This window comes from Vombatus ursinus, unplaced genomic scaffold (assembly GCF_900497805.2).
Source record: "Vombatus ursinus unplaced genomic scaffold, bare-nosed wombat genome assembly UNPS02014945.1, whole genome shotgun sequence".
Classification (NCBI taxonomy): Eukaryota; Metazoa; Chordata; class Mammalia; order Diprotodontia; family Vombatidae; genus Vombatus; species Vombatus ursinus.
The window spans coordinates 30,124,070-30,140,970 of NW_020954723.1; the positions used below are offsets into that span (position 1 = coordinate 30,124,070).

The window sequence follows — 16,901 nt, forward strand, 5'->3', positions numbered from 1 at the left end:
AAAAGCTTATGGAAGTGATTGTTGAAAACTAAAAATAAATGAATAATTTTTTAAAAAAAAAATCAAGACATTTTTAAAGAATTTCCCAAAAGTCTTAGTGCAGTTTTAAACCTTAACTTTAAATTAAAACTTAAAACAGTAGCCCTAAAAAAAAAAACAAAAAAAACACAAAAAACTTTAAAAGCCTTAATTAAAAAGTCTACCCAAGAGACAGCTAGGTGGTGCAGTGGATAGAACACCAGCCCTGAAGTCAGGAAGACCTGAGTTCAAATCCAGCCTCAGACCAAACAGTTGACACTTACTAGCTATGTGACCCTGGGCAAGTTACCTAACCCCAATTGCCTTAAAAAAAATAGTCTACCCAATAACCAATCATGACTCCAGAAAACTGATGATAAAGAATGATATTCAACTCTCGATAGAGAGGTGATGGACTAATTAAGCAGTAATAGTTGTACGTTGTTATTTTAACATGGCCAATGTGGACATTTGTTTGACTATGGATAGTTGTTATAACAGTTTTATTTTTATCTTTTTCTCCAATATGCAGAGAATATGGAGAGAAAAAAAATAAATTCTTGCTAATTTTAAAAATAAAATAAAATTCAATTTTAAAAATTTAATGCATAAAAATGTAAATCAAGATACTAAGTAGCAGAAGGTAACATTTGCTTTACACAGTGAACATGTTCTAGAAAAGATAAATGTAAATAAATTTTTTGTAAATAAATTATTTTAAATGTATAAGGGGGATTTATTTATTCTAAAGAAAGTTAAGGTTCTATAAAAGAAGAATGAGGACATCAAAATTATATGCTATATTTGCTTAAAATATATTAATTTGAAAAGTAAAAGATGTCCTTAGAGAAAATAGCAAGGAATATGAAAGACAATACATAGAATACACAAAAACTACAATACAATCAAGACACTGAACAAGAAGGCAAAAATTCTGAAGACTGATATTACAAAATGTATGTTAGTATATTTAAGTGAATTCTAAACTGCTTCAGAGTTCAATTAGCCTTGCGAATTTAATAACTTAATCCACTAAAATCAGTGTTACTAGCAAATATGGTGTTGTGCTGTATATGCTGATGTGCTGTATGTATATATCTACCCACATTTTCAAATCACTCTCTTTATTTCCCCTTCTACCCATACCTACCTTTCTCTATGCTTTATTTACTATAGAGGCCACAGGGTAGAAAGAAAAAAAATCTAATTCTATAATCCATAAAATTATCTATTTACCACAGCTTAATGAAGATTAATATGAAGATTAATTATATCCATTTTAACATGCTCTAAGGTATAAGGAAGAGGAAGAAGAAAAAAAATTATATTTAAACCCATACCTCTTCATTTCTTATCTTATCTATCATTTTCATAATGCTTATGAAGCGGTAGCAGCGATCAGAATGGTCAACTTGATACGTAGGAAAAGGACGATTTTGCCAAATTCTCCACTCAGACAAAGACAGTTGATGACATCCAGGTCTTGATTCACAATTCTAGATTAAGAATGAAACATACAAAGATTACAGATTAGATTTTGTTTTTTTTAGGTCACTTATAAAATCTCAAAGCAAAATTACTCAAGAATTTAGACTACAATGAATTCTTTATTAACTTTTTCTTTTGGAGGTGGTCAAAAGTAGAGAGAATCAGGTTTCAAGTTTAACTATCATATTTTCTGAAATATGGCAAAAACTTCAGTTGCATATTTAGCTGCTCTTTGTACCGTCTACTACTTTATGCATAGAAGTTATCACATTAGCCAAGTGACAAAGTAGGAATTTGGGAAGAATATAAAAAACAAAAAAACAAACATTAGGAGACATCCTGATTGACTAAGAATGACCTTGAGATTATAAGTAAACAGTCATTTTGAGTCCAGATTTTTGGTCCAGAACCACAATATGGAATTCAAGGGTCTTCACTTATATTTGGAAGTCATAAAAGAACAGCACAATGGAATTCCTGGCCAAGAGAACCACAGGCCAAGTTTAATGAATTTTAGCTAACAATTAGAAGAGTGGACTTAGGTACCATTCAATCTATACTGGCTCTATTCTCTTTTAAATGTACTTTCAATTACCATCAAGCTTATTTTAATAATTCTGTAACTCTTATCCCTGGTTTAAAAAAAAAAAACCCAGCAACATGAAGTACCCTCTTGTAGTGCATGGGATTTATGACAAAAGGAATAAATGGTAAAGAGAGGAAGTGCATTATTATTGCACCAAATAAATATATCAAGGCAGCAACAGAAAAGAAGAACCAGCACAGTCCATCTCTGAACCCAGGAAGTCAAAAAGAATCAGAGACCAAAAGGATCAGAAGATTCTGTAAATTAAGATGTTGTTTAAATCTCGGGAAAGGTTAGAAAATACTAAGAGCCAATTTTAATTAAAAAAGAAAGTACCTCCTGGATGAATTCTAAGTTGGAACCTAATGTATTAGAACACTACCTCAGTAAAGCTGACAGACGTGAACAGATGTTTTATATAGCCTAAAATAGGGCAGGGAATGGACCTAGGATTTTACTGAAATATGGAACTCCTGGTTGAAGAAATTCTGTCTACCAATGTAGATTGAAATCCCTCTAACTTAAGTGTGAGTAGCCTAGAGTAATGAGAGGTTAAGTGACTTGCCAAGGTCACACAAATGAAACAACAATTTAACAAAAATATAAACACAAGTAAGTTTCTTTATATAGTTCAGAATTTCACAAAAATCTGACCAGAAACCACTGATGCTGGGAAAGAGAACACATCAGGGAACCTAGAAAAAGCATCAATAAATGGGCCTGAACACTGAGAAAGGAGCCATCCCAAGGAGAATATGAATACAAAGAAGAAAATAGCAAACTCGATGAAGAAATACTACAAATTAAGAAAAGTTCAGGGCAGCGAGGTGGCGGAGTGGATAGAGTACCAGCCCTGGAATCAGGAGGACCTGAGTTCAAATCCAGCCTCAGACACATAACACTCACTAACTGTGTGACTCTGGGCAAATCACTTAACCCCAATTGCCTCACCCCCCCCCCCAAAAAAAGTTCAAGAGGTAAATAAAGAAGAAAAGTGCATCTCCTCAAAGCATATTATTGGTTCTCTTTTTTTTGTTTGTTTCTTCTTTCTTGTGGTTCCTCCCATTGGTTCTAATTCTTCTTTACAACATGACTAATGTGAAAAGAAAAAAAGAAAACTGCATCTCCACAACAAACAGAAGCAGAACCTCAGAGAAAAAAAATGGACTGCCCACAAAAATGACCAGAATGGTTAATAGTGAAGCAAGAATTTAAAAAAAAGAAACTAGAACTGAAATAAAAGCTCTGAAGGAAAAAACTGGAAGGAAAATAAATAGTTTAGAACACAAGTTGGAAAATTTGACCCAAGCAACAGACTCCCTGCAAACAGAATAGAGTAATCAAAACTCAATGACATGAGATAACAAAAAATATTAGAAGAAAGTCAAAAGATTGAAAAAGAAGAAAATATTAGTTATCTATTTATCAAAAACAGACCTGGAAAACAAGTCAAAGGGAAATAATTTAAGAATCATTGAACTCTCTGAAAATGATAAGCAAACAAAAAACCTGGACACCAAAGAAATCATAAAAACTGCGCAGTCCACTTACCTCACTACTTGAAAGAAATCCCAGACTGAAAATTTCCAGGATTTTTTAACCAATATCACAGAGCTTCCAAGTGAAAAAAATATGGCAATCAGACAGAAAGGAAGAATACAAGCACCAAAGAATTCCAGTAAGAAGCATATAAAGCTCTACTAAAACTAATATAAACAAAAGGAAATCACTGGGCACGACACTCCAAATGGTACAAGATAAAGGTTTATAACCAAAAATAATTTGCTCTAAAAATACTAAGTAATACTCCAACAGGATAAAAAAATGGACCTTTAATAAACAGAGGATTTTCAAGTATTCCAATCAAAAGACCAGATCTGAGTAAAAGCTTATTAGCTGTGTGACCCTAGAACAGCAATTACTTTGAGCAACTGGAAGGGGTAGCAATGAAGATGTGCTTTTTTTTTTTTTTGCTAGGCAATGGGGTTAAGTGACCTGCCTAGGGTCACACAGCTAGTAAGTGTCAAGTATCGGAGGCTGGATTTGAACTCAGGCCCTCCTGACCTCAGGGCCAGTGCTCTATCCACTGAGCAACCTAGCTGCCCCTGTGCTTAACATTCTAATGGAAGAGGAGAGACAATATCCCTTTAGAATCACAATTTTCCAGATTACAAAGGAAATTATGTAACACACAAAGCCTGAGTTTAAGTATGTTTTTATTCTATTTTGTTGGTTTTAAGATGAGAAAAGAATGAAAAGAGGAATACACTAAAGAAGAAAGAGAAGAAACATTTCTCATAACTAGGGCGTACAAAAAGAAGCATATAAAAATATGGAAAAAGGGGAGAGTGGAGTAGTCATCACATTATAGTGACTATTTTCTGAACCAGAAAACGGAATGTTGAAAACATACATATTCACACAGTTTGTTGTAGACACACATTAAACTAAAAACAAAACAAACAAACAAAAAAACCAGGAAGGAAGGAGAGTTGGGAGAGGGATTAAGAGGGAGGGCAGATTTTGTGAAGGAAGAGTTAGTTACTAGCAAAACAAACCTCATATTCAGAAGATGGGTCATAAAGGGAATTGAAAAGAGTAAAAGGAACTTTAAGAACCACTGGAATTTTAAGAACCAGAGATCAGGATCTAGGTTTGGTGAAGAAAGAAAGAGCCTGAGGCATAGGAGCAGACCATTTCAATTATATGTTATTGATGTCAATCAGATTCTTTCTCTTTCAATCATTCAACAAGCATTTATGAATTGCACCCCCAACCACAACAGTAGCTGTATGAATGGAGAGAAGTGGTCAGATATGAAGATGTCATAGAGAAAGAAATGCTAAGATTAGGCAACTAATTAGATATGTGCAACAAGAGAGAGTGAATACGCCAAGATAATGCTGAGGAACGTTGGAAATGTGAGAGAATGAAAGGATGTTGTTACCTTTCACAGAAATGAGGGAGTTTGGAAGAGGGGAGGATTTGAGGGGAAAGATAACGAATGCTAGTTTTGCACGTGTTAAGATCTCCTGGACACACGAAAATGTCATCTCCACAAAAGTGATAGTTAAACCCACAGGAGCTGATGAATTTGCCAAAAGAAAAAAATACCAAGAACAAAACCTCGGCAATTGTGAGCAGTTAGGAAGAATGATAAGAACGAAGAGCCAAAAAAGGACACTGAGAAGCACTTAGACATGTAAGAAAACCAAGAGAGAGCAGGGTCACGAAACCCCAGAAAAGAGAAAGTATCCAGGAGGAGAGGGTGATCAACAGTACCACATGAAACAGATAGGTTAAGAAGTAAGAAGAGTTAGAAAATATCATCAGATTTGACATTACTGACATTTATGGAGAAATCAGTTTTAGTTGAGTAATGAGGTCAGAAGCCAGACTACAAAGGGATGAGAAGAAATCAAGAGGACAAGAAATAAAGGCAGCAAATGTAAACAGCTTTTTCAAGAAGTTTGAATGATATATCAGATTTCGGGACGTCTTGGGAAGGGAGGGCAGGAGGGAGGAGGAAAAAATTTAAAACTCAAAAGCTTATGGAAGTAATTGTTGATAAATCAAAATAAATTAATAAAAAAAAATTTTTTTTAAGTTTGGATGAGAAAGGGAGGAGAAATATAGGACAACAGGTTGAAGAAGTAGGAAGGTCCAAAGAAGGATTTTTAAGGATGAGGGTAACGTAGCATTTCTCCTATTCTTTCTCTAAGAAAATGTTCATGTTTATAAAGTTCATAAAGACAAAAAAAAATTTTGAACTCCACAATGTGTAAAAATTTCTAAATTAATACTAGAAGAAAAGCACATGCAAGAAGATCAAGCCACAGCATAATCCTGTTTTCAGAGTCCCATTTGCACAAATATGTGAAACCAAATTGTGGTAGAAAAAAACATCTTTGTTCTGAGTAAATACTTGTTGAACAAACCAACCTGCAAAAAACCTACTTGAAGCTATTCTTGATCTCTCCAACTTATTTTGTATACCTTTTGTGTGTGTGTGTGTGTGTGTATGTATACACATATACATACACACATACACATACACATATACACGAGAGCGTGCAGGCACACACACACACACAGAGTGTCTCCCTGCATAGAATGTTAAGTTCCTTAGAAGTAGGAATTGTTCATTTTGACTAACAATTTTGAACTATGCCCAAAGGGCTATAAAAATATGTGTACCCTTTGACCCAACAATAACACTTCTAGGTCTGTATCCCAAAGAGATCATACAAACGGGAAAAGGACCCACATGTACAAAAATATTCATAGCAGCTCTTTTTTGTGGTGGCAAAGAATTAGAAATTGAGAGGATGCCCATCAATTGGGGAATGGCCGAACAAGTTGTGGTATATGAATGTGATGGAATACTACTGTGCTATAAGAAATGATGAGCAGGCAGACTTCAGAAAAACCTGGAAAGACTTGTATGGACTGATGCTGAGTGAAGTGAGCAGAGCCAGGAGAACATTGCACACAGTAAAGCAACACTGTGTGATGACCAACTTTGATAGACTTAGGTCTTCTCAGCAATGCAAGGATGTAAGACATGTTCAAAAGTCTCATGATAAAAAAAAATGTTATCCACATCCAGAGAAAGAACTATGGAGTTTGAATGCAGATCGAAGCATACTATTTTCTCTTTTTTTCCCCTTTCATTCTAATTCTTCTTTACAACATGACTAATGTGGAAATCTGTTTAATATGGTACATGTATAGCCTATATCAGATTGCACACCATCTTGGGGAGGGGAGAGGGGAAGAAAAGTTTAAAACTCAAAATCTTATAAAAGTGAATGTTGAAAACTAAAACTAACTAAATAAATATTTTTTAAAAAAGAAGAAATAAGGATTGTTTCATTTATTTGGCTCTGTATTTCCAGTATGTAGCACAGTGCCTGGTACAAGTAGGCCCTAGATAAATGCTTGCTGACAAGTAACTGATTAAAGAAACTAGAGCTGGGGTGGGGAACATGCAGCCTCAAGGCCACATGTGGCCCTCTAGGTCCTTGGGTGCAGCCTTTTGACTGAGTCCAAGTTTTATAGAACAAATCCTTTTATTAAAGGGATCTGTTCTATTAAATTCGGATTCAGCAAAGGGCAGAACTTGAGGACCTAGCAGACCACATGTGGCCTCGAGGCCGCAGGTTCCCACCCCGAACTAGAGGTTCAACTTGGAGAAGAGATGGCTCTGGAGTACATAAGCTGTCTTCATCTGAAAGACTGTGAGAAGGATTAAATTGTTTGACCCTAAAGAACAGAATCCAGGGCTTTGTGTCACAAAAGCTTCCCTAGGATGAAAGCGATCAGAAAATGAAGTGAGCTGTCTTCAGACATAATGAGCCCAAGTAGTGGCTGGACAACAACTTGTGGGGTATACTATAATGTGGATTTTTTTTTAGGTACAGATTGAACTAGACAGCCACTGATATTCTTTCTAACTCAAAAATCCTATTATTTTGTGAGTAAAACTTTTCATAAAAAGTTGGCAGACATAATTGTCAAATTTTGCCCATCTCTCCAAGGCTAAAATTTTCTGAGGCCAATATCTTCTCCTAATGTCCAGGCCTAATAAGTATCATCCCACTTCTCCTGTACCATTGGAATTTTAGCAGCTGCTTGCTGAAAATGAAAAAAAGAAAAATTTACCAATAGATGAGCTGTCAAAGGAAAGAAACCGTTTCCAAAAGAATAACTGCAAACTATCAGCAACCACATGGATGATTGCTCCAAATCACTAATGCCAGTAAGAAAATTAAATTAAAACAAAACTAAGGTTTTGTCAACTTCATAACCTTTGCCAACAAACTGACAAAGATGAAAAAGATTGAATATGTTGGCACTGCAGAAAGACAGGTGCCTTCCTTATAGAGCAGTGGAGCAGTTTCAACCCTCCTGGAAAAAAATTCAGGATTATGAGAGAATAGTCATACCTTTTGACCTAGAGTTTATACTCCAAAGAGATCAAAGATGGACAGAAAGGTCCTACACATAACAAAATATTCATGGCAGTATTTTTTGGTGTTAGGAAAGAACTGGAAATAAAGAATTACAGGTTCATAGATTTAGAGCTAAAAGGGTATCTAAAAGACCATCGAGGACAACTCCCTCATCCACAGTTTAAGAAACTGAGGCTTAGGGAAGTTAAGTGACTTGCCCAAGGTAATAAAATTCAAGATTTCTATCAACTAGGGAATGGCTAACCAAATTATAGTACATGAACTTAACAAAATATTAGTGCACTGTCAGAAAGAATGAATATGAGGGGCAGCTAGGTGGCGCAGTGGATAGAGCACCGGCCCTGGATTCAGGAGGACCTGAGTTCAAATCCGACCTCAGACACATAACTCTCACTAGTTGTGTGACCCCGGGCAAGTCACTTAACCCCATTGCCTAACCAAAAAAACAAACAAAAAAAAGAAACAATGCATATGAAAAATTCAGAAAAACATGAGAAGGTTTATATGAATTGAAATAAAGTAAAATAAGCAGAAACAGAAAAATAATATATACAAAGGGTACAATTTAAATGGAACAAAAAAATAAAATGAAATTTAATGACTAAGCCTGATCCAGGCAGAGAAAGAGTTAAGAAAACATACTTTCCTCTTTTCCTTGGTGAAAAATGTTACCTATGCTACCAGATACAGTTGCTATGTCTGTTAGTTTTGCTTTGACTATTTTTGATGGTTTTTTTCTTGTTACAAGCGAAGTTTCCCTGGGTAGTGAAGTAGGGTACTATATGTTTGGAAATGATTGTGATGTTAAAAAAAAAACTGGTTACAAAGAGTTAAGAATTATTATAGTTTAGAGGGAAATGTAAAGTTGTGCGGTGGATGGGAGGAAGCTATAACATGTAACCAATGAAGAACTCCAAAGAAGAACAGAAATAAAAGATGGTCATCATAAAACACAAGGAATGACAGGTTGATCACCAGAGTGCTCCAGTGGTACCTTCACCATTTCTGGAGAAAGTGAACAATACCTACAGAACAATGGATGGACTGCCAGGGGCAAACTTATGACAGGACACAGGCAAGAGTCAGAAAAGACAAGCAGACATGGATGGTGACGTGGTGGTGGTAATGTGCATCACTGGAGGAACCCCCAAATCACTGAGATCATAATTCCATTTCAATATAAAAATAAACAGCATCAGCAAAAGGTTAGTTTTTTAAAATGAAAATGAACTATTTATTTTAGGGTTTTTCTCATTTTTTAAAAGTTTAACAGGCCAAAAGAGAAATAAAAGCTAATCTGTACAAAGACATTCACAAGAGCAAAATCTACAATGTTAAAAAACTAAACTGAACACCCACTAGTAACAAAACAACTGGACAACCCATGGAATGTTAGTACCATATAATACAATATGGGTGTTTAAAACAACTAATATGAAAACTTTATGAATAATATTGAAATATTTATGTGAGAGAATTCCAACCTACAGCCTGCAGACTCCTGAGAGGTGGCAGTTATTTCAAGAGAGACGTTTTGTTAAAAAAAAAAAAAACATATCAAATAAGCAAATAGACCTTCTGCAGATCAAAGAAATAATATTCTCACATGTGCACATTTTTTTAATGTATGTAGATTTTTCTTTTAACAGACCAGCAATTTCATCAATATAGATAGAGAGTTCTTGGGGAAAAACCCTCTACCAATAGACTGGCAGCTTCTCTGGCACTTACAGTTTGAGAAAGATGTCTGGCACACTGAGATAGTGAGCGATCAGACAGGCAGCATGTTGGAAGCTGTATACAGGCACAGGTTTATCTGACTCTGAGGCCAGCTCTCTAACCATTATAACATACTGCTGTATGAGTAAAACACAATAAAACATAAATTCATTCTAAAAGGATGAATTACTCCTTGCACTTTTTCATCATTATGTATTTTCTCAATAAATTCTAACAAGTATAAAAATTACTATGTCAGAGGCAGGAAAATTGTTGTTTAAAGGGTTTCTTCATATTTTAAAAAGCTGATAATCATTTATAGGAAATAACGTTAAGCAAATACAACAGAGTAAAACATGCACACACACTGTTACTGAAGATCAAAAAAGAACCTGGCACAATATAAATATGCAGAGGTTTTATAGTCTAATTGATGACTTCTTTTCACATCAGTGAATTCCCAATATTCCTTCCACTCAGTACCCTCCCTCATAACAAAGGAAAACAATGAAACAAAACTTAACCAAAAAAAAAAACAAACCTAACAACACAGACTCGGCCTCCATCAGACCAGGCAGCATTCATCATCCACAGTCACCCTCCCACCCGAAAGGAAATCAGGAAGGTGTACTTGGTCATTGCATGGAATGCAAACTGAGCTGACTTTTAGTGCTTTCGAACTTATAATAATAATGATAATACCTAGCATTTATATAGTGCTTTAAGGTTGGCAAAGCACTTTACAAACACTATCACATTTGATCCTCACAAAAGTTCTAGGAAGTGGGTAATATTGTTATCCCCATTTTACAGATGAGGAAATTGAGGCAGACAGAGATCAAGTGACTTGCCCAGGGTGACACAGCTGGTATATGTCTGAGGCCAGATTTGAATTCAGGTCTTTCTGATTCCAGGTCCAGGTCACCGTGCCACCTAGCAGCATCTTAATGATTAAGTTATTTTTTGTTTTTGTTTTAATTAGGTATTAATCATGTGATTTTCTATTCATTTGCAAAGAATCAGTGAAAAAGTACAAAATCACCAAATTTCAGACTGGAAGCAATCTTGAAAGTTCCTTAATATAACTCTTCATTTTACAGGAGCAAACTGAGGTTGACAAAGGTTAAAAGACTTGACAAAGTATATTCAGTTGGATGCTGGCAGAGCTGGGGCTTCAATCCACAGCTCCTACCGTCTCGTTAAGTGCACCTTTCACATAGATGATTACATGTGAAAGCTCTACTTACTGATACATCTTCCTCATCTTGTAAAGATTCAAACTTAGCTTTGGGCAGTATTACTTCTTTAATTTCATCACTTTCTCTTAATCTATATAGTCTGTTCCATAACCTAAATTCTTCTTCTGTTAAGGACCAAGGTTCTTTTGAATTGCGTTGTTTCATTCCTACAAGTTGAAAAAATAATAATTAAATAAAAATTATAAAGTAAATACAAAAAAGTACAATGCTGTATTGAAAAAGAAATCAAGAAACTCAGATATCCCACTACAAGATATATAACCCAAGAAGGCAGTCCAATATACACCAAAATCTTCATAGCAGAACATTTTGTGGTTATAAGGAACTAAAAACAAAGCAGATAGCCAATGACTGGGGATATGGTAAAGAAATTATGGCAGAAGAAGGCAATGGAATATTAATATTAATATCAATATCAACATAAGAAACAAATATGGAAAGGGAAGGAGCTAAGATGGTAGCATGATAGGAAACAAGGCAGTGAGCTCTCCTCTACAAATTCTTCCTAATATATCTAGAAAATGAACCAGATCGACTCCTAATGGAAAATATTATCCAGAAAAAGTCAGTGAGTTGTTGTCCCAGACCAGCTCACTATATGGAGACAAAGAGGTCTCTGGACACTAGAGATGGGATCAAGCTAGCACTATGCTGTCCATGGGGCACTCCAGCACCCAGAGAGAGAGGCTAAGTATTAGGGCAAAAAGAGATGATCCATACCAAGGCACTGCCACATCCATAACAGGACACTACAATGGAGATGGGTGCCAACTAGTAGCTTTGTTGCCCACTACTCAGTCCCAGGTCACAGGTGCAGGGCCGAGTGAGAAAAGGACCTGCTCGTGTTCCCTAGTAAGGAAGCCCTGAATGGTGTACAAAAAAGGGAGTAAGTTCAGAAGCCAGCATCAGTGGTGTGGCTCAAGTGGTGGGGCACAAAGCAGGGTCTCACTTTCAACATCTAGCCCAGCTTGCAAAGGAATAACCAGGGCAAGAATACCAGACCAAAGTGGAAACTACAATTCTGTGGCTCTAAGCCAACAGAGGTGGAGATGAGGGTGAGTAGCAATTAAACTTAGCCCTGGATCAGACCACTCTGAGAGCACTGAAAGCTTGCAGGTCCCCAGCCTGAGATCCACTCACTGCCCCAAGAAATCAGCAACATGAAAAGCCCAGGTCTTCCTTCCAGAAGTGCCACAGAGCCCAGCTATAACATCAACTCTGAAGTTGAGAAGCAGGCTCGAAGAATCAGCAAACAAAAAAAGAACTCCATCATAATAAGCTACCATGGTGACAGGGAATCTCGAGACACAAATGTAGAAGAGAATGACTCTAAAACATCTACAATCATGGAGCGCCTAGGTGGTGCAGTAGATAGAGCACCAGGCCTGGAATCAGGAAGATCTGAATTCAAATCCAGCTTCAGACACTCACTAGCTGTGTGACCCTGGGCAAGTCACTTAATCTGTTTGCCTCAGTTTCTCTCTCTGTAAAATGGGGATAGTAATAGGATCAACCTCCCCGGCTTATTATGAGAATTAAATGAGATAATAACTTTAAAGTGTTTAGCACAGTGCATGGCACCGAGTAGACACGATATAAACGTTAGCTATTGCTGTTGTTGTTATTATTGCTATTATTATCACAAGCATTGCCTCAGAGAAAAACACAGCCTGGATACAAACTCCACTCAAATTCCTGGAAGAGATGAAGTAAGATGTTTTTATAAATGAAATTAGAGTGCTTGAAGTAAAAACTGGAAAAGAAATGAGAGCAATAGAAGAAGGAACTGAAAAGGGAATTAATAGCTTGGCAAAAGAAGTACAAAACCTTGCCGAAGGAACAAACTCCCTGAAAATTCAAACGGAACAAATGAAAGCCAACTGACTCCACATCACAACAAGAAATGTTAAAATAAAGTCCAAAAAAAAGGCTGAAAAAATAGAAGAAAATATAAGGGATCTCATAGCAAAAACAACTGACCTGGAAAACAGATCAAGGAGAAAAAAAAATAAGAATCATTGGACTATCTGAACTCCATGACCAAAACAAAGGGGCCTAGACATCATTTTCAAAAATTCTTTAGAGAAAAAAACCAAAATAAAACTGCCGATATCTCTTCAGAACCAGAGGGTAAAGTAGAAGCAGAAAGAATCTACCAGTCACCTCCTGAAACAAACCACAGAAAGTAAACTCCCAAAAACATAATAGCCAAAATCCTGGTCAAAGCAAAACTACCACTTCTAGGTCAAAGAAAAAATACTGCAAACAACCAGAAAGAAAGAATTGAAGTACTGAGAAGCCACAGTCAAGACAATACACAATTTAGCAGCCACTATTATAAAGAACAGAGAACTGGAATACGATATTCCAGAAGGCAAAGGATATATAGGCTTACAGCCAAGAACAACTTACTCAGCAAAACTGAACATAATGCTACATAGAGTAGACTTTAATGAAGAGGACCTCCAACATTCCTGACGAACAGACCAGAGGTGCAGAGAAACTGTGAAGTACAAACCCAGGAGTGGAGAGAATCATAAAAAAAGTAAACTCCTATGAACAATGAATGATAAAAGGACTAAAGAAGGATAAAGTGCTTATACCCAAATATGGACACATGTCCACTCAGAACCTTAACATCATCAGGGTTCACACATGGAGTCCAACGAGAGAAGGCTTGGGAGTGGTTCTGTTACCTCTTGAAGATCTTGAGAAAAAAATGGAAAAGAGAGGGGAAGAGGAATGCACTGAGGGGGTGGGGGTAAGGGAAGGAAGACTAGGAAATTACCTCACATAACCAAGGTATGTACATACATCTATAAAATTAAGGAGGTAGGAGTGAGGGGGAAGCAGCTGATACCTGAACCTCACTCTTATCTGAACTGGTTTTCAAAAGAAGCATGTACACACACACACACACACACACACACACACACACACACACCCACACACACCACTCAATACAGAAATACTTTCACTCGACAGGAAGAAGAGAGGAGGAATTAGAGAGGACTGATTAAGGAAGAGATTACTTCTATGCAAAACAAAATCTAAGGATGTATAAAAATACTTACAGCTCTTTTGGGGATGGCAAAGAATGAGGATCTGAGGGACTACCCACAAATTGGGGAATGGATAAGCAAGTTATGGTATATAAATGTGACAAGATACTATTGTGCCAAACTCTTATCAGCGTAATGACCAACCAAAATTCCAGAGGACTAATGATGAAACGAGCTATTCACCTCCTGATAAAGAGGGGAAAGACTCAGAATGCAACAAATATTTTTAGGATATGGTCAATGTAGGAATTTGTTTTGATTACATGGTAATGGGTTTTGTTTTTCCTATGTTCTCAATGGGGGGGGGGAGGCGGGAGTGGGGAGGTGTAGAGTGGGAGAGTGAGGAACGTGGATGTTGGCTGCTTAATATCAATCCTTGAGGGGAAAGATCCAGGAAGGAACTGAGTAGTGACTATTCTGGAATGTTAACTCCAAACAGTATTGACATATCTTTTCCTTGTTCAGGATCCCTAAAAATATTACCTCATTTGGTAGAAAGATACATCTGAGAGCATGGCCACTGTGCCCTAGAAATGGCTTGAAACCCTTCATAATCTGACCCCCTCCTGCCTCTCCAATCTTCTTACACTTTACTCCCCTCTACATAATCTTTGATCTAGTGACACTGGCCTCATTGATATTCCTCAAGAAAGAAAACACTCCATCTCCAACTTTATACATTTTCATTGGTTGTCTCCTCCATACCTGGAATGTTTTCTCTCCACATCTCCTCCTGAATTCCTTGGCTTCCTTCAAGTCTTAGCTCAAATGCTAGCTTCTATAAGAAGTCTTTTCCAGTTCCCCGAAATACTAATGTGTTCTCAATCCCCCTATATATCTCCAGAATATAGTGGTTAACATTAGAATGTGCTGTCCTCAAGGGCAGCAAGTGTATTTTCTTGCTTTGCCTTCCTTTGTAACATAGTGCCTGGAGCATCACAGGTGCTAAAAAGTGCTTGTGGATGTGCTCTTGGGCTTAGCTATAGAATAATGTTAAAAGTAATAAAACTTTTTCTGGTTAGAAGAAAAAAACCCCATGAATAACTGAAAGAAGCATGGGAAGATTCACAGGAACTGATGCAAAGTGAAGTACACAGAACCAAGAAAACAATATACACAATGACAACAATGTAAATGGAGGTAGAGGGTAGCTGAATGATCTGAAAATGTAATGGTCAAGCTTGGTCCCTAAGAAACAAGAAAATGCACCTTCCTCCCTTATTTGCAAAGGGTGTGAGGTGCCCCAAGGGTATGGAATAATGAATATACAGTCAAACTCAGTTGACTGGGTTATTAGTTTTTCTCAACTGTTTTTTTTTAACTCTTTAGTCTTTATTCTTTATAACAAAGGCATGGGTCTGGGGAGGGACACTTCTGAGAATGAAAGTAATGTAAAAACAAAGGCAGTACATAACTGACTTTGATAGACTGAGCTCTTCTCAGCAATACAAAGATCTAAGACAACTCCAAAAGACTCATGATGGAAAATGCTACCTACATCCAGAGAAAGAACTATGGAGTCTGAATGCAGATCGAAGCATATTATTTGCTTTCTCTCTCTTTTTTGTTTTGTTTTGTTTCTTCTTTCTTGTGGTTCCTCCCATTCATTCTAATTCTTCTATATAACATAACTAATGTGAAAATATGTTTAATAAGAATGTATGGAGCAGCTAGGTGGTGCAGTGGATAGAGCACCAGCCCTGAAGTCAGGAGGACCTGAGTTCAAATCCAGCCTCAGACCAAACACTTGACACTTACTAGCTGTGTGACCCCTGGGCAAGTCACTTAACCCCAACAAAAAAAAAAAAAAAAAAAAAAAAAAAAAAAAGAATGTATCTGTAGAGCCTGTATCAGATTGCACACCAGCTTGGGGAGGGGAGAGGGGAAGGAGGCAGAGAAAATTTAAAACTCAAAAGCTTGTGGAAGTAAATGTTGAAAACTAAAAATAAGTTAATTTAAAAATTAAAAAAAGGGGAGTAACAAAAAAAAACTTCTTAAAAATTCTGCATCTGTAGTATCAGGGCTTAGCAAAGGCAGGAAACAATGAATAAATAATGAATTACAACACTAGGTAAGCCAGATTTCAATGTCTAGAAGTTCATATGTGTCAAAGTGAAATGGCAAAAGAAGCAAATAATTAAAATTTTTTAAATAATTTATTTTTTGGAGGCAGTTAGGTGGCACAGTGGATAGAGCACTGGCCCTGGAGTCAGGAGGACCTGAATTCAAGTCCAGTCTCAGACCAGACACTTAACACTTACTAGCTGTGTGACCCTGGGCAAGTTACTTAACCCCAACTGCCTTACCCCCCCAAAAAAGTATTTTTTGCTTCATCTTTTGAAGAAAAAAATTATCTTTTGTTTTTACATCACCTGCATCTCCAAATATCTTTCCTCCCTTACCCAGCAACTAATCCCTTGTATCCAAGAATTATTTTTTAAAGGGGAATATAAAAGAACAATTCAGCAAAACCAACCAACATCACCTGTCATGACAGTTTACACGTAATTCCAAGATCACAGTCCTCTATCCCTTTAGAGAAGAGAGGAAAGTACAATTTTTTAATCTCTTCTTTAGGGCCAAGCTTGGCTACTATAATTACATAGCATTCAGTTTCAGGGGTTTGGGGTTCTTTCCATTTACATTCTTGAAGTCAATATGCATACTGATTTCTTGATTCTCCTTACTTCATTCTGTATGCATTCATATAAATCTTCATATGCTTCTCTGAATTCTTCATATGCAACTTTTCTTATGAGATCTCTGAGTCAAAGGGCATCAACCATTTCTGTCA

The 16,901-nt window shown here is 36.6% G+C and overlaps 1 protein-coding gene across 1 annotated transcript in view; it reads right to left on the minus strand.

Annotated features, from left to right (window-relative positions):
* LOC114029975 (Fanconi anemia group M protein-like) overlaps positions 1 to 16,901 on the minus strand; it is an 89,715-nt gene that overhangs the window by 43,128 nt on the left and 29,686 nt on the right. The window contains exons 12-13 of the mRNA XM_027844622.1: positions 11,034 to 11,191; positions 1,359 to 1,514 (exon numbers count right to left, since the gene is read on the minus strand). Of these exons, the coding sequence (XP_027700423.1) occupies positions 1,359 to 1,514; positions 11,034 to 11,191 (314 nt within the window). The remainder of the gene's footprint in view (positions 1 to 1,358; positions 1,515 to 11,033; positions 11,192 to 16,901) is intronic.